The sequence below is a fragment of the Cheilinus undulatus genome, linkage group 17, assembly GCF_018320785.1.
Source record: "Cheilinus undulatus linkage group 17, ASM1832078v1, whole genome shotgun sequence".
NCBI classification, from domain to species: Eukaryota; Metazoa; Chordata; class Actinopteri; order Labriformes; family Labridae; genus Cheilinus; species Cheilinus undulatus.
In genome coordinates this window covers 41,056,674-41,077,897 of record NC_054881.1, presented here as the reverse complement: position 1 = coordinate 41,077,897, position 21,224 = coordinate 41,056,674, and the positions used below count along the sequence as shown (strand labels likewise).

Sequence of the window (21,224 nt, the reverse complement as noted above, 5' to 3'; positions counted from 1 at the left end):
ATAGCTGGTTAGATATGTTACAGATGAGCAGGTGCCACTGGGCTGTGTTGTTACTTTGGCTGAACGGAGCTTTGAAGCCTACAGGTGCTGACTGGGGTCATTTTTATAGCCGGTTTGATGTCTCACAGAGCAACAGGTGCCGATCTGTGCTGCTTTCTGCCTCGCCCGTATCAAACAGATCTGACTTCTGCTGCTTGGTTAAATGTCTTGCAAGATTGTTAAATGGTGAAATGGAGTGGTTTGGGTTTTGATAGCTGTGGCAGAGAAGGCGGCGGGGTTTTATTGGGGGTTAGTGTGGCTGACAGACTGCCAGGGTCAATCAGGGCCACATGGATCTTGACCAAAAACAGACTCACTGGTTGGTTATTGTAGTCTGATGGCTGTGATATTTAGATCAGATTACATTAGACATTCATGCAGGTTGAAATTAGATTTTTTACTTGCTGTTTTATCTTTATCTCTTGTTTTTTGTTAGGACGAGTGCCATGATGACAACTCTGTAAGGCAGGGGTCATCAAGTCCATCTGCACAAGGGCCAAATTTAGTCTTGACAGAGTCTCTGGGGGCCGGATTTTAAATACACAAAAATTAAATGAACATTTTGGTCTGACTGAAATACTATTGCAGTAGTATTTGTATTTTCCTTGAAACTACAGGACATTTTTAGTCATTACCAGTGAGATCTATCCCTATTATCTAGAAAGCAGCAGGCCACAAGGAGACAGGCCTGACAACAGGATTGGCTGGACCCCTGAAAATCCAAAAGGGCTCTCTCTAATTGTCATTTAGCAGCAATATTAACCCATTTTGACACTTTTAACCCCTTTTTGATACTTTTTGCCTCTTTAACCTATTTTTTGCATGATTTTAACCCCTTTTAAACCACTTTTTCTGCACGTTTTATCCCCTCTATGCCACTCTATCATCAATTTTTGTCACTTCTAATTTTGCCACTTTTGAACCCCTTTTCTTTACTTTCTTGCACTATTTTTTTGTAATTTGTAACCAATTTTTGATACCTTTTGCCCCTTTTTCCTCCTTTACCATTTTGTGACACATTTTAACCTCATTTCACAACTTTTTTCTGCTAAATTTTTGCAACACTTCTGTCAACTTTAACCATTTTTTAAATATTGACTAACTTTGACAGTAAATTTCTGTAAAACAGATCAAATGTTCTGTCATTCTAAAACTATTTCAGTGTTAATTGTTAGTGGGATGGATTTAACAGCTGCAGACATTTAAAGCAAAAGGATACTCTTAAAATCTTCTTTTCCTCCTTTTCTGAATTTAATGATCTTTCGGGGGCTGGACAGGAAGCTTTGCCGTCATACATAGTGTTTGGGATGGGCAGGACTTTTAAAAAAACAACATTTTGGAAGGTGAGGTATATGAACAGTGAAACTTGTTGGTGGACAAAACTCATGCCGATTGGAAGAAGTGCAAAAACATCCTCTCTGTCAACCCCGTCATCCATCACCCCGTCAACATTTTCCAGCTTTTCCTCGGGGATTCCGATGCATTCCCAGGCCACATAATGCATAAAATCCCTACATTAAGTCTTGGGTCTACGCTGGGGTCTCCTCCAAGTTGGGCGTGCCCAGAAGACCTCCACAGGGAGGCATCTTAGTCAAGTGCCCGAACCACCTCAACTGGCTCCTTTTGACATGAAGGAGCAGTGGCTCTACTTCAAGCTCAGTCAGGACGTCCGAGCTCCTCACCCTATCTCAACGGCTGAGCCTGGACACCCTCCAGAGGAATCTCATTTCAGGATCTCATTCTTTCGGTCATTACCCAGGGTTCATGAGCATAGGTGAGGGTTAGGACGAAGATCGACCGGCAAATTGAGAGCTTTGCCTCTCGGCTCACCACAACAGTCTGGTACAACATCTGCAGATCTCACAGCCCATTCTACCAGCGCTCGTGAACAAGACCCCGAGATCATCTCGAGGATCTCGGGGCTCTTGAACTATTTCTTTATATCTTTGTGGACCAAAGTGGTGACACTGAACTGTGACACTAATGTGGCTGAAAACTCACACTCCCCCTTTGATTTTTCCTCCTACCCTGTGTTATAGCGTACAATCTGAACCCTGAAGACAGTGATAGACAGCTTTATATGCCAGTACCTCAGAGGCTCAAGAGACTGTTTCCATCCACAGAGGATGAAGTCCAGTTATTGGTTTTCCAGGGCAGATGTTAGCCCAGCTCATGAAAATAGCCCCGTTACATAACTCAGTGGTTTTGATTTAAGCAGAACAGAATCAGGGGACTTCAAATACAGCAAAATGAGATTGGTATACACAACAGATGTGTCAGCCAATAGAAAGAGGACAACCTAGTGTAATTTACAGCTCAGGCCAGCGTGACTCTGAAATGTTCTTGAGCTCAGACGGTGATAAATGGAAAAGGCCTGGTTGGCCCGGGGCCATCTTAAATCAGCTAAATTAGCTCTGTGTGTGTGTGTGAGTGTACCTTTAGATTTGAGGGGCTGTCTATAATCAGGTTAATAGGAACAGGAAATGGAGATTCTCTGAGAGATGGAGGGGTAACAGAGGAAGTAGAAAAATGAGCGAGGGAGAAACAAGGGGGATAATATTTCTTGGCCGGGATTCCACTGTATGACTCTGCAGGTCCGCCTCCCTCTCTTCGTTTCTCTCTGTCTCTCTCTACTCAAGGGGAATGTAAAGAGTTTAATCTTACGTGTGATCAACATCTAAATTCAGCAGGACGATGACTGGCAGCAGTGTGTTTTTAAAAGTCCTGTGTTTAAAGAAAGCAGAGGGGGGCTGCTAACAGAGCTAATTGGATGTAATTCATGCATCCCATCCTGTATGAGTTATGGTCCACATACATGTGCACTGATCCTTGTTTGTAACGCTAACATGCACATAGATATACCACATCATCAACAGTGCACATAGTTTGTGTAAATTCAGATGGATGGAGTCTGGATTGAGCCACCTCACTAAATTCAGACTTTGAGTTTTCAACCATTTAGTTATGAGCTGGCATTTCTGCACTTCTTAGAAACAAAGGCTAATATCATTTTAGGGATAAATAAAAGACTGCATGATACAATCCAGTACAATACAGTAGGGCTGAGCCACTTGCAATTTTTTCCCAGAACTCATCATACATTAAACCAGTGGTACTCAACCTGTGGCTCTGGAGCCACATGTGGCTCTTTTGTGATTATATGTGGCTCTTTTGTGTCTTAATTTTAAATATCATTGCCCCAGAAAACCTAAAAAAAAAATAAAGGCAAAAAATTGTTTGCCCTTTTTCACCATTTTTGCCACTTTTCACCCATTTAAGCTACTTATTGCCATTAAATACCCCCTTTTTTCCACTCTTACCACTTTTTGCCCATTTTAGTCACTTTTCAATCATTTTTTGCCATGGTTTCGCCCCTATGAACCATTTTTGCCACCTGTAAACTTATTTTTTTTGTCACTTCTCAACCTTTACTTGCTACTTTCTGACCCTTTTTCCACTTTTTCTTTCCATTTTTGCCACTTTCACCCATTAAAGCTACTTACTGCTATTAAGTACCCCAATCTCCCTATTTTTTGCCCATTTTCTCCACTTTTTGCCACTTTATCCCATTTTTGCCCCGTTTCACCATATTTTGCCTAATTAAGCTACCTTTTGCCATTAAATACCCCTTTTATTTCTAGTTTTTACCCATTTTTACCATTCTGTGCTGCTTTTTGCCCATTTTAGTCACTTTTCAATCATTTTTTTGGCCACGGTTTTGCCCCTGTGAACCATTTTTGCCACCTGTAAACTTGTCTTTTTGTCACTTCTCAACCTTTTTTTGCTATTTCCTGACCCTTTTTCCACTTTATCTTCCCATTTTTGCCACTTTTCACCTACTTTTGCTGCTTTTTGACCAGTTTAACTTAGGTTTTTTGCTACTCCAAGCTGTTTTGCCACTATTCACCACTTAGATTGTGGCTCTTGCAAAGTTTTTTTTCAACTATTTGGCTCTTTGGTTGAGCAGGGTGGAGTAACACTGTATTAAACCATTTTTTGCAAATTAGATAAACAGTTCAACTTGGCAGAGAAGGCTCTGCTTAAAAGATGCTCCTTGCATTAGTCAAGCAGCAGGCTTTGACCTTCCAGGGAGTGCATGGCTAAAACCCCATATAAACAGATCCATTTATGGCAATGCATACTGAAAACAATGAAATTATTTCAGAAGCAATTAATCCACAGTAGCAAGAATCTCAATATGAGGGGGCAACAAGCTTTAAGCTATAAAGGAGGAGGCTGGGGTGGAGGAGGTGAAGCTTTGCCAGCAGCAGCAGCATGTTGCATCAGCATTAATGCAAGCACCATGAGGAGCAGCTGCCAGGCTGTTGAGGCTGTGTATGGTTCTTCCACACGCGACTGAGGCTCCTGTTTGTTGAATTAATAATTTCCTGTTACCTGTTGTCCCCTACCTGTTTTAAAATTGGCTTCAGACTTCAATCAACCAAACAAGAGTCAATGGCAGTCTAAGTTGTTTGGTGAAACTCACATACTCAGCTCTGCTGCTCATCCCACAAACAAAGCCAAAAACAGCCAGCAGCCTCCGGGCGTATGAAAATGAGGTAAACAGTTTGGTTTAATGTGGACCCTGTTAGACCCTCAGCTTAGACCTTAATTCAGAATCCGGCCCCTTCTGTGACTGAGTTTGACACCCCTGCTCTAGGGCTTATGAAATAAGGTGTTTATCAAAAATATGAGACAGTTTCTGATTTGCTGATGGTGTGAGATAAAATAGTCAATATTTTCTTTCAGATTTCACGGGTCACGACACTAAATTCAAAACCGCAAAAAGCTCTCTGGGATGTAATCTCGATCCAGACTTTCGTGTTAACACATTCAGACTGGACCACAGTGGTGAACAGAGCGACTATAGCGTCATTCTTCTAAACTCCAGCAGTAGCCGGACTGAAGTCTATAATTACTGTGGAAGTTCAGTCCAGACTCCATATGGTAGTTGTGTTTTGTGTTGGGTCAGACTAGATACATTAGCTGCAGCATATCACCATGAAAGACCAAATCACTGCTTTTTATTTGTGTCTCCATGTATGTGGTCTGTGTCTGCACGCGCTTTTTTCTGTTCCACTGCTGGACTTTGACTCCTCTGCACTCCCTCACAAGTCCGGGAATTGAATAAATTATAGCGCAGGAATTCTCTGGCTCTGTAGATATAAAGAGTGTCATTGTGTTGGCAGCACAATGAGACATGGATGGATTTATACAGAGCCTCTGTGATATATACTCAGCTCAGTGACAGACGGGTGCAGACGGAGCACAGCTCAGAGAAGCAGCCATTGTCCTGCAGGTCAGACTGGACTGACCAAAGTGTTTCACATTGATGTCTGAAATTCCTCCAGCCATCTCCAAAATCACTTTGTGTGTCTGTGTGGGTGACACAGCTCACACAGTTTATCTGTGATCTTACTGTACCGCCTTTATTCACTTGCATAAATAAGATTTCTGATTAAAGAATTACATAAACATGCATGCACGTATGAGGACATTATATTCTGGCTTTCCCTCTAAAGGGGAAAATTTCTACTTTTGGAATTTGTTAGAAAATTGTTTGCACAGTCCCGTCAAGTTAAAGTTAATTCATTAGAAATTCTAGGAGAATTTGCTATCAGATTTTTAAATAGTTTCATGGAAAATTTGGGATCTTTGTGTATTTTTGAGAGTTTTATGGGAAGTGTTTTCGCAATGAGTATTTGCATGGAAATCCATGGGTTTCTTATGTTTGTTTTTTTTTTATTTTTAGTCATTATTGTGTTAATTTGGTACATTTTTTGTAATTTTGGTGATTTTTTTTTTTATTCCAGTCTTTTGGGGAAAATTCTCTTCAAATTTTTTAGTTGTTCTTACAGAACTTGGGAAATTATTATTATTATTATTATTATTTTTAATTTGATCAGGATATTTAGAACTTTAATGGAATTTTCAGGGTAATTTGTTGGCATGTTTGGAGGAATTTTCCTTAATTTATCATGGAATTATGGGGAATTTATTTGTACATTTTGGGGATTATTTTTTACTTTTCAAAAAATGTAAGTATAGCCTAATTTATTTAGTCTTTTTTAATTGAATTAAGGCTTCAATGATTACGTTTCATTGAAACATTTGGGGATTATTTGAAGGGCCTTTTAATGAGAAAATTAATAAATATGTTTAAGACTTTTTCAGGGAAATTTTAGGCACTTTCTGTTAGGGCTGAACGATTTGAGAAAAAAATCTAATTGCGATTTTTTTGACTCAATATTGTGATTGCTAATTAATTTGCGATTATTTAAGTTCCTCATGTCATGTATTTTCCAGCAAAAACAAGCGATAATTCATTCTAAATTATTAACAAAACAATATTAGATTAAACTAGGGCTGAACAATTTTGAAAAAATATCTAATAGCTAATTGTGAAGATTTTGACTCATTTTGCAAATTGGATATGAACTGTTGTTTTAAAGGGAATCATCATTTCTATATAATGCCCATATTTGACAAGAAAAACATACAAAAATGAGGAAAATAGGAATTTAAACTGGTATTTTGACACAAATTTCAGGTTAAAGGAATATGGCACCTTCTGCGATTTGAAAATGGCAGCAGGTTATATTGAGATTTAATCTAATTTGCAATTAATTGCCCAACCCTACTTTCTATGAAATTTTAGGGATTTTTTTTCATTGATATTGAACTTTATTTTCGATCAGAATTAATTCCTGTTCAAAGACAAGTCTGACTGTTACTAAGTCTGACTCTGTTGCAGCCCTGCTCTTAACGAGCTATTTCTGTGCCTGTGGCTTTAAATGTTAATTAGCTGTATGACTCCGCCCCTTTCGGGAAATGGATGTGGCTTAATGGATGTGGCTCCCCTGATCCTCCTCACAGCTGCCAGCTGACAGAAGGGTGAAACTTTCTTCCAATCGGGAAGGGTTAACCAAAGTTGGGGGCGGGGCTAACTCCCCACATGACATCATGAGAGGAAAATCTGATGTTTCAGCACACATTGTCTGAAATCTGCAGAAAGAGTTGGGGGGAATGGATTTCTCTGGTACTTGAGGGGGTTGTGGACAGGCCAGGGGCAGATATTTTTGTTAGAAAAGCCTGAAAAGGTGATTTTTGCATAAAACCATATGTCTCCTTTAAAAAGGTAAAGGACTCGTGCAGAGCTGCAGTTTTTGATCTACTGCATTGGCTTCATCTTCAACTACAGGGGCTGCTGCTTGCAAAACCACCAAAACGTAAAATAAATAATTCTTTTAAAATCCTGCTCCTTGGATATGCTTCAGTATTTATCAAGAATGTTTGTTAATGCTGACTTCCTACACATTTAGAATAATATACACAGGTCTATTATGTCAGGATTGGATTTATTTTTATTAAGTATGGTAATTTAATCTGTACTCCCATTAGAGAGTCAACGACAGCCTTGTTTAACCTGCTCTTTCCCTCTGTCCCTGCAGTGCTGCTGGCCTGTGTGCTCTCCTTCAACGTTGACCAGAAGAACGGTTTGTCGTTCGACGGTCCGGTGGAGGACATGTTCGGTTACACCGTCCAGCAGTTTGAGAACAGTGAAGGGAAATGGTGAGTGTCACTGGCTCTTTGTGAAAATGTTTGGTTGTGTTTACAGGTGTCGTCTTTCACCACTGCACAGTTTTGTTTACATCTTACAGATGTGTCTATTAGAAGACAAGCACCTTTAAAGTTGTTCATGTTAGGAGGGTCATTTAACATGATGCCGGAGCTTATAAAGAACAGAGCTCTAAGAGCTTGTTCCTAGATACGGTGTCCTAAACTCAACATTATGACAGTCAACAGTCAAGTGAGCAGAATCTAGTCAGCAGTGATGGTTGTCCTTCTAGATCAGGGGTGTCAAACTCAATCACAGCAGGGGCCGGATTCTGAATTTGGGTCTAACCTGAGGGCCTAACAGGGTCAATATTTAACCAGTGAACATCCATCTAAATGATTTTGAGATTATAAGGTCAACATGATGAGTAAAAAACTCAAAATCTGAGATAAAAAGTCAAACTTATAAGTTTAAAAAGTGAAAACATGACATTTGAAGTCAAAATAATGTTTTTAAAAGGCAAAATATAAGATAGAATACTGAAACCATGATTTTTAACTGTCAAAATATGAGATAAAGCCAAAATCATGAGATTTAAAGGTCAAAATATGAAATAAATCTTAAATTATATGTTTTAAAGGTAAAATATGAGATAAAAGTCAGAGTTAGGAGTTGAAATGGTCCGCAAAACTGAGAGGAAAATTCAAAATCAGAATATTTAATGATCAAGAATGAGATAAACATCAAAATCGTGAGTTTAGAAGGTCAAAATATGAAATTAAATTTCAAATCCATTAGTTTTAACAGTCAAAATATGAAATGAAATTAAAAATCACAAGTTTTAAGGGTAAAAAATTTGATAAAAGTCAAAGTTAGGAGTAGGAAAAGGTCAAAACTTGAGGTAAAGTCAAAATCATGACTTTAAAAGGTCAAAGTAGGGTTCAAAATGTATAACTATGAATCTAAAAGGTCAAAACATGAGATAAAAGTCAAAGTCATGAGATGTAAAGTTTAAAATAGTAAATAAAAAGTCAAAACCATAACTTTTAGTCATAACTTTGAGATGCAAAATTGAAAATATAGAAATCATCCTGGTTAAGTTTATATGTTTATACTGGAGTAAATCTGCAGACCTCATACTGGTGGGCCAGTTCTAATAAAATTATCATATGATCTGGTGGACGGGTATAACTGCACCATGGGCCGGATTTGGCCCCCGGGCCTTGAGTTTGACACCCCTGTCCTAGAACTTTGTCCCATCTCCACACAGGATCTCTGGAGCTCAGTCAGAGTGACCATCAGGTTCTTGGTCTCCTCTCTTATTAAGGCCCTTCTCCTCCAAGCATTGAGTCACTGGCAGGGAAAGTAACTTGAGTCTTGTTCAAGGTGGTTCATGGAGCAGTGAACCTCTGCTGATGCCATGCTCTGTCTCTAGCACTGTGGATACCTTGTTTGGGGGAGTGGGTGGAGCTACTCCTCTCCCCTGCAGTCAGCCATGTTCCAGGATTTAACCTAGTCTTGTTGAATGCACTGTAGGTCGGCCATTCCCAGAGTAGGGTAAAGGCCCGTAGGTGGGGGCCTGTAGCAATGACAGGAGGGCAAAGATAAAGTCAATTCACACCATTTTAAACAGTAAGCAAAGGATGGCAAATTCTACAAGTGGACAGATAAATGTGATGCTAACAATTGAGAGTGAGTTCTGCCTGCCCTTCACACAAACATACCTGTGGGAGATCAGCTTTATTCTGGATGTCAGATAAAGGGCCACAGTCACTGTTTGATCTGTCTTTGGGCAACACGTGCCAGTAGCATGAATGCGTATGTATGACGTTAGTTAATGATGGCTTCTTTATATAGCAGCCTCTGCTATCAGTGTGTGAGTGGAGGTGAGAGGGGAAGTGTGACCTGCAGTGTGAAAAGCACTTTGAGTTGTCAGACAACTAGAAGAACATCAGACAAGGTCAAGTCCATTTGTGTTTTAACCATTTATGCTTCTGCAAATAGTTCTGGACCAGTTAAAGCTCTATAATTAAACTGCAGGCGACTCTATCTCTCATGAAACAATACTTCACCAAAGTTTAAGGACAGTTATTGTTTGTATCCATCCTCTACCATCATGACAGTCTTAGGAGGCCTGTTTTCAAGGCCTTTTTTGGCAGATACTATACGTTCTCCTGTGTAATGCCACTGCAGAAGAATAGATTTACGTAACTGCGCTTGCCTTAATAGAGCAGTGTTTGCAGCTCTAATAACACATTTGCAAATAAACCCAGCACAGAAAGCCTGTTTAGAAGGAACATTTGCCACATTTGTAAAGAGTGTGCATTTGTGGGAAGAGCAGGGCCTCTGTACAGTGTGGAAGAACCATTCACAACCACAACAGCCTGGCTCCTCCCACACTGCTGTGGGATGGCACCCCATTCTTCATCCGCTGCAAGTCAGCCAATGTGGTTGGGTTGGCCACTCTTGCACAGACAAGCTGATCCCTCAAGTGCTCAATGGGGTTGAGGTCAGGACTGCTGGCATGCCGATCCATCCTCTCTCCATCCCCAAATTCTGGAGGCAGTCTCTGATGAACCCCACTTTGTGGGGATGAGCATTGTCATCTTGGAGGATAGAGTTTGGTCCCAGACTGTGGAGATACAAGATTGCCACTGGTTGCAGAATCTCATCTCAATATCTCTCTGCATTGAGATTGCCTCCAGGGAAGCCTTGTTTCTCTAGATGTTACTGCATCTCCACACTTTGACCCTATGATCCAACTGCCACAGGCGGGATCTGGACTTATCACTAGACATAACATTCCTGCACATGTTTAGGTTCCAGTGCATGTTGCCAGCACCAGCACAAACAGGCATGATGGTGAACGGCCGTCATGGCAGACCTCCTAGTAGCCCTATGAGACCAGAGATCAGCTGCATGCAGTCTGTTTCAGATTGGCCATATCGTCCTGCAGACCTTCTACAAATCTGTAGAGGACAGTCTACAGTTCCTCAGTGCTGACAGGGTGAGGAGACGATCTTCTTGGGATACCTACTTTGGAGTTTGGCCCTCAGTTTGGAGATGTTTTCTGGGGCTAACTCCAAATAATGCCACACCTTGGTTTTGCAACACCAGTTTGAAGTTGTCCAGTCCAGATCAGTGAAACATGGCATGCTCACCTACTCACCCCTGGGCCCATGCTTACAGGTGCTGATTGGGAGTAGCAGAAACTCTAAACAAGAGTCAATAGCGGAATAAGCTGTCTGGCATCAGCAGAGGAGATTTGACAAATTTGTCATGGGTGCTACCCACATATTCAGCTCTGCTGCTCATCCCACAAATGCATGTTCCTTGCGAATGTGGCACCATTTTAACGGTAAATAAACAGACTTTCCAGTGGTATAAAGTTTAGGGTGATGTTCTTGTGTTTCAAGTACATGGGCCAGACGTGACCATCGAACAGGCCAGGTGGATCTGGCACCGTGTAGTTCCTAGAGCACCTCCTCTTTTTGCATTCTTCATACGGGATGGAAATACAGTAACGTTGGTTCAGCATGACGATCAAAGGTTCGTAGGTGTAAAGCAGAAAGCCTTCCACAATAAGGATGTGAGTCTCCTCCTCAGTTTCAGACTTCGGGACGATCTCAGTGTCCAGGGTGTTACTAATGCCATGAGATTTCTCAAACTTTACCGGGTTATCCAACCATGCGTAGATCATACTCATCATGGCGTCCATGTCCAGAGCATTGATGACATTGTACTGCTTAAAGCCATCTTCACCAACTTCAATCTGATCGTGGCCAAGAAGCAATGGAGAAAATAATCTACCAAACACTTATTTGCTTACTTTTTTACTACGTTCAGTTTTCCAACAGTTGTAGCTCCACCACGCCCTAAAAGGTTTTCTTCAAGATCATTTTCAGTTCAGCTGCATTCAAACCCATGAGACCGACTCAAGTCAAAAGCTTTAGTTCACCTGTAAAACCAAGTGAAGGGGAGCCCAGCAGCTGCTGCTGTAATGAGGATCTTTGCCTTTACTGCTCTGGTTGTTAACCGTAAGCTGCCCACCAGAGTATCCACACACCCGGCCTGTAAATACGCTGAAACCAAGCATCTGTGACTCTTCGCCTCCGCTGTCTAGGAGAACATTTTAATACCTTGTTAAAAGCTAAGAGTGTGATTAATGGCTCGTCTTTTCTCTACGTCTCTCCTTCACTTTCTACAGTCATGATTTCATTTATTTCCCTCAATCTTGTTGCAACACCACAGCTGATGCCTTCCCACACGTCTGTACCTGGCGCAATAATTCCCTTATCAAGCTCATATGAGATCAGTTACAATAATTCACTCACTGCTGATCAGTGGGACCAGCTGTTACCTAATTGTTCCCTGAGAACACTTTGGCTCTGTGGCATCTCCAGATAGCACTGTTTAGTTTCAGTTCAGAGAGAGATTTGAGCGATAAGATTCAGATTAAAGAAGTCAAACCTGAGAAACGATGTGGGCAGAACAGGCAGGGAGAACATCAGCTTTTATAGGAGTGAGCAAAGACAGATGAAAGAAAGGAAACATGAGAGAGAAAATAATGACGGAGAAAGATGCAAAGAATTAAGGAGGAGGGCAGTAAAGTTAGAGATGAAATGTTGCCCTCAGAAGGAGAAAAAAAAGTGATCTCAGGGTGCAGGTTGCTGTAACCGGGAGGTGACTGATGACTTACAGATGGCTCCTCCTGACCTCCGCCCTTTAGCTCCTGAGTGCACCTCAGCAGTGATGAAAGGTGGATGAACTGCGTGGAGGAAATGTGGTGTATTTGGCAGAGGCAGTTTAAGTAAATCTTTAGGCTCACCGAACATTTTTAACCTCATCTCTCAGCAGCTGCAAACGTACATGTCAGAGAAATTGCCCATTATCGTGGACCTGACAAAACATCCCTCTGTAAAAAAACTAATTATTGCATATTTGTTAAAAGAACTCAACAATAATAAGGTGATATGGTGCAATAATGTCAGAGTGAAAACTTCTCACAAATTATGCAATCAAATAAAAATATGTAATATAAACTAAGTGGCTGCATAAATATTCACCCCCTGCAGGTTCATATTCAGTAGAGTCACCTGTGACTGCAATCACAGCACTGAGTCTCTGTGGATAGGTCTCAGTCAGGCTGGATACTGCAATTTTACTCCATTCTTTACAAAATGGCTCAAGCTCTGTCAGTTTTGCATTGAGCAAAATGGATAGAATTATAGTTACTATAGGGACCATGCTATAGAGTAGTGTTACTCAACCAAAGAGCCACATTTTGGATAAATACCTTTGCAAGAGCCACAATCTAAAAGGGTGAAAAGTGGCAAAAACAGCTTGAAGTAGCAATAAAAATAGGTCAAAGGTGGCAAAATGGTGAAAAGGCAGCAAAAAATGGGTGAAAAGGGGTGAAAATGGGGAGAAAAGGTGGAAAAATGGTTAGAAAGTAGCAGAAATGGGTGAGAAGTGACAAAAAATGAGTGGAAAGTGACTTAAATGGGCAAAAAGCAGTCAAGAGTGGCAAAAATGGTCAAAGTGTAGTTTAAATGGACAAAAAGTGGAAAAAATGGTTAAAAAAAAGGCAAAAAATGGAATGAAAGTGGCAAAAAAATTGTGGGGGGGGGGGGGGGAACAAGGGGTATGAAATGGCAATGGGCAGCTTAAATGGACTAAAAGTGGCAAAAATTGTTTAAAAAACAGGCAAAAAATGTGATAAAATTGACAAAAAGATGTAGCAAAAATTAGCAAAAAAATGAAAAAAAAATAAAGGATATTTAATGATGTAAGGTAGCTAAAATGGGCTAAAAGGTGAAAAAGGACAAAAATTGGATGAAAGTGGAAAAAATGGGGAAAAAGAGGCAAAAAGAAGTTGTAAAATAGCCAAAAAAATATGATGGTATTTAATGGCATTATGACTGAATAAGAGGGAAAGGCAGACGTTAAAGGACATTTTCAAATCAAAATATCTAAAATATATTAATGTTAAAAATGTTTAAAGATTAGACATAAATGTTTGAAATGTTGTTGTTGATTTTTTTATTTTTTATTTTTTTCAATTTGAATCCTTGTTGTGGGTGGGGGTCCACTGAATGAATAATTTCTTCTTAGAGGAGGCTCACTCTCACACTTTGAGAAGCCCTAATCTACTAGATTGATGTCTGGTCTTTGACTCAGCCACTCCAGAATATTCTGCCTCATTCACATTACCCCTAGCTTTACAAGCCTGCCAATGTCGGCTGCTGAGAAGCATCCCCACAGCATGATGCTGCCACCATCATGCTTCACAGTGGGAATGGTGTGTTTGGTGTCCGCCAAACATAGCGTCTTCTCTGATGGCCTAAAAGCTCCATTTTGGTCTCATCAGACCAACAAACTATTTCCCACTTGACCATGGAGTCTCCCACATGCCTTCTGGTGAACTCTAGTCCAGACTGAATCTGAGTTTTCTCCAACAGTGTCTTTCTCTTTACCACTCTCCCATAAAGCTCTGACTGGTGAAGAACCCGGCCAACAGTTGTTGTCTGCAGAGTCTCTCCATCTCAGCTGCTGAAGCTTGGAACTCCTTCAGAGTAGTCATAGGTGTCTTGGTGTCCTCTCTCACTAGTTTCCTTCTTGCACACTCACTCAAGTTATGAGGACGGTCTGATCTAGGCGGATTTAAACATGTGACATATTCCTTCTATTTCTTCATGATGGATTTAACTGAACTCTGGGGCGTGTTCAGAGCCTTGGAATTTTTTTTTTGTATCCATCCCCTGACTTATACTTTTCATAACATTTTCTCTAAGTTGCTTGAGGTGTTCTTTTGTTTTCATGATGTAATGGTAGCCAGGAGAACTGATGAACCAGTGACTGGTCCTTCCAGACACAGGTGTCTTTATACTACAGTCACTACAGTCAGGTGATCCCCATTTCCCTGACTGTTGTTGAATTAGGTCAGTCACTTAAAAGGGGGTGAATATTTATGCAGTCAACTCAATTTGACATTTAAATGTTTTGTTGTAATTTTTTTCTATTTTGAAATATTAAGTTGAACAAGTGTTGAGTTGATCAGGTGGACAAATTTTAAGATACAAAGTTTACTTTCCCATTTTTCATTAGTTTCAGTTATTTAAGAAATTAAACCTTTTTCCATCACATGACAACGCCACAAAACTGCAATAGGGACCATTTACTCTGAATAAAAGTTCAATTTCTAATCAAATGTAGCCTGACAGAGTGATTTAGCTTGGATGGAGAAAAGTCTAACAAGAGTCTAATAAGATAAAATCTTAAATTGACCTTTTCGCTGTAACGTAAATGGGGAGGCAAACACAGGCCAGAAACCACACATGTACACAAGTCTTTGTTAACTGCATTAGTCTTTAATTATCTCCAGTCAAATGTAGCTCTATTAAAGAATTAGCCTCTTTATATTATTATAAATAAATCAATAATGCTGCGTCGTTTCCCACAGAGAGCAGAGTGAAGGCCCGGCAGAGAGTGTTGTTGTTGTTCCACTCTGAGTCTCACTTCAGATGACCAGGCCCCATTAGAGCGCAGGAATGTTAATAAGCCTGAGTGTTTGGAGGAGGGCAGATGACGGACTTTATTTAGCTGCAGTTTACTGATGCAGTGACATGATGTTAGGACTCACACAGATGGCCGTAGATGTGTGTGACAAGAGCGGACGTGGAGCGAAGAGTCAGCCCGCGCTTCAGCTTTGCAGCATCTGCAGCATGTTATGCAATAGTAATGAGATGATAATTAAGGGTTTTCTTTTATTGTGAGCTATTTCCTGGTCATTTAAAACAATAGTTTTAGAGTGGTAATAAAATAGCATGACAGCCACAGGATTACAAGGTAATTATTATAAACTGTAACAGATTTATTAGCCAATCAGAACCTGCTGTTTACGTGCAGTTGAAATTCACAAGTGTAATTAAGGCCAGTATAAATCACTGGGGAAACAGAATCATTGTTTGAAGTATTTTATCATCGCTCATTAATGCCGTTCTAAGCCTGTGACGCTGTTGTGTGGTTTTTGGGAGGCATTCAAACCAACCAATCATGCCTGTTCTTTCTCATTAATTTCAGGCTTCTCATTGGCTCACCGCTGTCAGGACAGCCAGCTAGGCGAACAGGCGACGTCTACAAGTGTCCTGTGGGGAGGGGGGAAAACTTATGCATCAAGATGGAGCTTCCAGGTAAGAAAATTGGTTATTTCTTTGTGCATCCTTGTGTTTCTGCCTATAAAAAGTATTCACCCCCTTGGAAGTTTTACCAGAGGTGGGAGAAGGTCATTGTTTTACAAGTCTCAAGTAAGTCTCAAGTCTTTAATCCTTAGTCTCGAGTCAAGTCTCAAGTAAAGATATGCAAGTCCAAGTCAAGTCTCAAGTAAAGACAAGACGAGTCGAGTCAAGTCCGAAGTCACTGATGTCAAAGTCCAAGTCAAGTTGCAAGTCTTTGATGATATTGTCAAGTCGAGTCCAAAGTCATCAAAATTGTGACTCGAGTCTGACTCGAGTCCAAGTTGCATGACTTGAGTCCACACCTCTGTGTTTTACCCTTTTATTGATTTTATAAATCAAGCATGGTCAGTATAATTTGGATTTTCTTTAATTAAAAATGTACAAAAAACTCTTTAAATGTTGAATTGGAAACAGGTTTCATCTCTGAGTCCATGTGGATAGGTCTCTATCAGGCTTGCACATCTGGACACTGCAATTTTACTCCATTTTTCTATGCAAAACTGCTCAAGCTCTGTCAGGTTGCACAAGGATCCACAAACCCTCTATTGGGTTGAGGTCCGTCTAGGCTTTGACTCAGCCGCTCCTGAACATTTGTGTCATTTTTTTTGTAGGAAAATAAATCTTCTCCGAGGATGTAGTGCTCTTGCAGACTAAATAAAATTTCCCTTCAGGATTTTCCTATATTTTGCCTTCATTTCACCCTCTACCTTTGCTGAGAAGCGTCCCCACAGCATGATGCTGCCACAACTATTCTTTACAGTTGGGATAATGTGTTTGTGAAGTTAATACCACTTGTTTCCTTTTTTCCCAATTTTTGCCACTTTTATCCCATTTTTTGCCCTTTTTTAACCATTTTTTTGCCTCTTTTTGCCCATTTACACTACCCTTTGACATTACATACCACTGGTTTCCTCTTTTTTGCCCATTTTTGCCACTCTTTACTGCTTTTTGCCCATTTGAAGTCACTTTCCACTCATTTTTTTTCACTTCTCACCCATTTCTGCTACTTTCTGATTTCTGATTTTTCCACTCTTTCTCCCCATTTTCACCCCTTTTCACCCATTTTTTGCTGCTTTTTCACCATTTTGCCACCTTTAACCTATTCTTATTGCTACTTCAAGCTGTTTTTGTCACTTTTAACCTCTTAGATTGTGGCTCTTGCAAAGGTATTTTTCAAAAATGTGGCTCTTTGGTTGAGTAACACTGCTCTATAGTCCCTATAGTAACTATAATTCTATCCATTTTGCTCCATGCACAGCAGAGGTTTGCAAAGCAAATCTTATTTTTCTGGTTTGTGGTTCCACGCCTCCCCTGAAGCTCTCTGGCACCCACCAGAGGAGGCCGCCTCACACTTTGAAAACCACTGATTTAACAGATTACTTTGTAACGCGTTACCCCCAACACTGCTTTTCAGTAACCTTTTCTCTGAGTTGCCTGAAGTGTTCCTTTGTCTTCATGGTGTAATGGTAGTCAGGAATACTGATGAACCAGTGACTGGACTTTCCATACACAGGTGTCTTTATACTGTAATCACTTGAGACACTTTCACTGTACTGAACAGAACAGAAGTCTGTTCTCACTTTGGCATTTAAGAAATGTTTTTGTATTTTTTCCCTTTTTTGGGGGTAAAAAAAGCCAAATTTTATTGACTATGATTGATTTGTAAAAGGGTAAAACATCCAAGGGGGTAAATCCTTTTATAGGCACTATTTCTGCTGGACAAAGCTAGACATCTGGGGCTTTGTTTCTGGGATATTATAACTGGAGATTTTTACTAACTAAACAAATTAATTCATTAAGAAAATAAGCCCAGCATTATCCCATAATGAAGCTCCATGCAGCCCTCATACTGTTTTGTTGATGTTTCTGTGTTTAGGTCTACTGTATATCTGATAGGGTCTCTTGGGGAGGAAGTGAGGCCCATCTGAATAGGAAGACAGAAAATAAACAAAGTTTTAATGTCTCATCTGTCCAGTTTTATCTTAATTAAAGAGGTAAACATAACTTAGCTCCCGGTCAGCCGTCTCCAAAGCCTCTATTAGTGTTTTTTCTGTGCTTCAACACAGGACCATGAGAACCAGTAGATCTGAAAACTAAGTCTCAGCTCAGGGATTCAGACTTTTCAACGCAGCTGTTCACACCTCAGAGTTACCAAGAAGCAGGAGTCATAGTTCATCTGCAGTGGGTAAATTATTGGCTTTACTGTAAGTGCTGATCGTTTTCAGTCAGGGCTGGAAATGATACTCCCACATTTACCAGGGCAGGGGGAGAGAGGGCTGTATTTGTTTTATCTTGAATGAGTTGGACAGGCGAAAAGCTTAATCTCACAAACTCCAGTTTAGTCTGGAGAACATCCACAAGGGAATCGATTGAGGCTGGCAGCCGGAGCCAGACCACTCAGCGAACAAGCGGGGCTGGTTTACATGAAGATAACATTAAAGGGCTGTTTTTGGAGTACTAAAGTGAAACAGCAACTTCATGTCTGAGTTTTGCCTTCGATAAATCCATCTGACATTTTTGTAGAGGTTTAAAACTGTTTTTTAAGCAGCACTGTGGACCAAGGACAGTCCATCAGTCTGGGTTTATGTCGATGTTATAATGAAGACTTTAGTCCCTTGACCCTTATTCACATGGCAGCCAATTTACTCTGAAATTACGCTCAAGGCTGGAAACTCCAATTTTGTTGTCATGTCTGGGTTATAGAGTAGCATACGAGAAATTATGAACAGTTATTTTAAAAAATGGCCTGGTTCACAAAGAATTTTGTGCATTTTTTTGCCCGCAAAAAAATGGCATGAGTGGTGTCTGATACAGGCTCTACAGATAAACAGAGGGAAAAGTCTGATTCTCCGTGCTTCCATTGAGACACTGATTGAAGCCTGACGTCTTACTTTAGTTTTATACTGACAGTATTTGCTTTACAAGCTCAACATGGTTAAAGAGAGACAGCTGCTCTCTTTATATCCCCTCTTTTTGTTGTTATGAGGTCACCCTCCTTAGTTTATCATTATCAAGACTGGACGACATATGCCACAGATTTTATTTCATTTCAATACCATGATATCCTAAAAAACTGCAAATGAACATTTTAGGGTTATATTTATACATTTATAGGGTTAAGGTTTGGGTGAGGATACCAAAAGTTAAAAGTAAAAAACCTGACCTGCAAAACCTGATTACAAAACATTTAATAAAGACAAGAAAATGGTCTGTTTACAGGAAAAAAGTTTGTCTTCCATGAAAACATCTTAACACAGCTAGCGTAGCTCCATTAGCTGTGTAAGCTACGTAGATAACAGAGCTACATACCAAAACATAGCTATGTAGTTATTGTAGCTTATGTAGCTATTTAGCTAAGTTAGCTAAAGCTTAGCTCATGAACAGCTACGTACCTATGTAGGTACATTCTCTACATCACAGGTGTCAAACTCAAGGCCCGGGGACCAAATCCGGCCCGTAGTACAGTTGTTTCCGGCCCGCAACATCATACGATCTTTCTATTATGACTGGCCCACCAGTATGAGGTCTGCAGATTTCCTCCAGTATAAATGTGCAAATTTTACCTTGATGTTTTAAAATATCCTTGTTAAATTATATAAAAAGTCAGGAAGGTGGGAAAGAAATTAATGTTGTCGTTTCATATTTTCAATTTTGCATCACACAATTCTGACTTAAAATTATGATTTTGACTTTTTTCATGTTTTGACCTTCAAGATTCACAATTCAAAATTCAAAGTCATATTTTAACCTTTTAAACTTGTGATTTCGACTTTCTGTCTCATTTATTTGCCTTTTAAAAACATTATTTTGACTTTAAATTTCATGTTTTGACATTTTGAGCTAATTAGTTTGACTATATCTCACACTTTGAGCCTTTAAACTTATCATTTTCACTTTTTTTCGTCTCAGAATGATTTATTATCAGTGTTATTTATATTTTTTCATATTTTACAGTTGAAAATGAGGTTGACAGTTTATGTTTAAACATTGGAGCAAATCTGGCCCCGGACTCAATATGAGTTTGACACCCCTGCTCTACATAGCTACATTAGCCTTAGCTACTTTTGCTATAGCTTTTATTGCTAAAGCTCACTGAGCAATATTGGCTTGGCTTATCTAGTTAACTAAACTGTTAGCATTAGCTAAAGCTAATGAGGCTAAAGCAAGGCACGTTTCATGTTAATACTTCTAAAATGGGTTTATACATAATTTAATCCCAGATATGACCTCTGATCTTTTTCTCTGTTTTATTTATTAAATGTTTCTTATTCTTTTATGTTTTCAGTGTGGTCAAATACATTTTACCAGTAAATTTTGGCTCTTCCATTCTGAGCTATACAGCATCTCAGATGATCGGCTGCAGCCAGACGGTCCTGAAGTTACTCACCTTGGAGCATGACTAGTTTAGACATGAGATATGGATCCAGTCCCTTCTTGATTGTCTCTACTCATCATCTTAAATGCTAATCAATCTGGAAACACTTTGCTTTAACATGGAGCTCCCCACCCTCCGACCCTGGGTGGTGAATTGGCCCACACGTTTCTTAAATCCGATCCCTACAGAATAATTTCAATCTCAACCCAACGACGAGGCTGTAACTCACTGCCACGCTGTCTCCACTCCAGTTCTGCACCATTCCAGCCCAGAAGGGAGAAATCTGCCAAAACCATAATGAGCAAGATAAATCTGTGTGGTTGTGTTGTAATTTTTAATTATGTTTAATTGAGAGTGGGTTAAACCATACTGGTAAGACTTGTCGACATCCATGATTTGTGTTGACGTCTGCAGAGTAGAATTGTGGTATGTTTACGTTCTGTTTGGGGAACTTGATGAAAATGACAAACATGCTTTGTTGCTGCACAGTTTCAGTTGTGAAATATTAAGTTACATGTTATAAACATCTAGAAGGAGAACTGGAAAGGGTAAAGCTCTGCAACGGCTGCTGGTCCAAACTGTGAAGTTCACATGCATTCCTGAAGAGCAGAAAACATTTTACATACAATGTTCAAATGTCAAATGAATTCAGTAAAATAACACGAATATGTCAGCTTGGCAAGAAAAGATTGTTACAAAAACTCAGTTCAACTAGCAGATGTTTTTTTCAAGGGTAAATGGATTGTTGATAAAGTTCCTGATAGAGTTGTTCTTGTCTGGAAGTAGTTGACCAAACTGAATAAGAACACTGCCTTTCATAAAAACAGGATAGGAGCTTTTATTTATCATCATTTTAAGACAATTACAAACAGAAAAGCACCAATAACAGAACCTCCACGTCAAAGCCGATGATCAATAATATGAGGAGCTGTAACACCACATTTATCACTGAATCCAGTCAAATAATCCCTGGTTATATTGATGATGGTCTTCCCTGTATAACCTCGACATTAAC

At 39.8% G+C, this 21,224-nt stretch overlaps 2 protein-coding genes across 2 annotated transcripts in view; one reads left to right on the top strand and one right to left on the bottom strand.

Annotated features, from left to right (window-relative positions):
* itga1 (integrin, alpha 1) overlaps positions 1-21,224 on the top strand; it is a 92,984-nt gene that overhangs the window by 26,327 nt on the left and 45,433 nt on the right. Inside the window, exons 2-3 of the mRNA XM_041810745.1 lie at positions 7,491-7,611; positions 15,680-15,789. Of these exons, the coding sequence (XP_041666679.1) occupies positions 7,491-7,611; positions 15,680-15,789 (231 nt within the window). The remainder of the gene's footprint in view (positions 1-7,490; positions 7,612-15,679; positions 15,790-21,224) is intronic.
* On the bottom strand, positions 8,989-11,330 carry LOC121525181 (nicotinamide riboside kinase 2-like). Its single transcript, XM_041811033.1, has 2 exons — positions 10,970-11,330; positions 8,989-9,176 (listed from the first exon to the last, which is right to left on the bottom strand). The coding sequence occupies exons 1-2, from the start codon at positions 11,313-11,315 to the stop codon at positions 8,989-8,991; spliced, it is 534 nt and encodes a 177-aa protein (XP_041666967.1). The 5' UTR covers positions 11,316-11,330.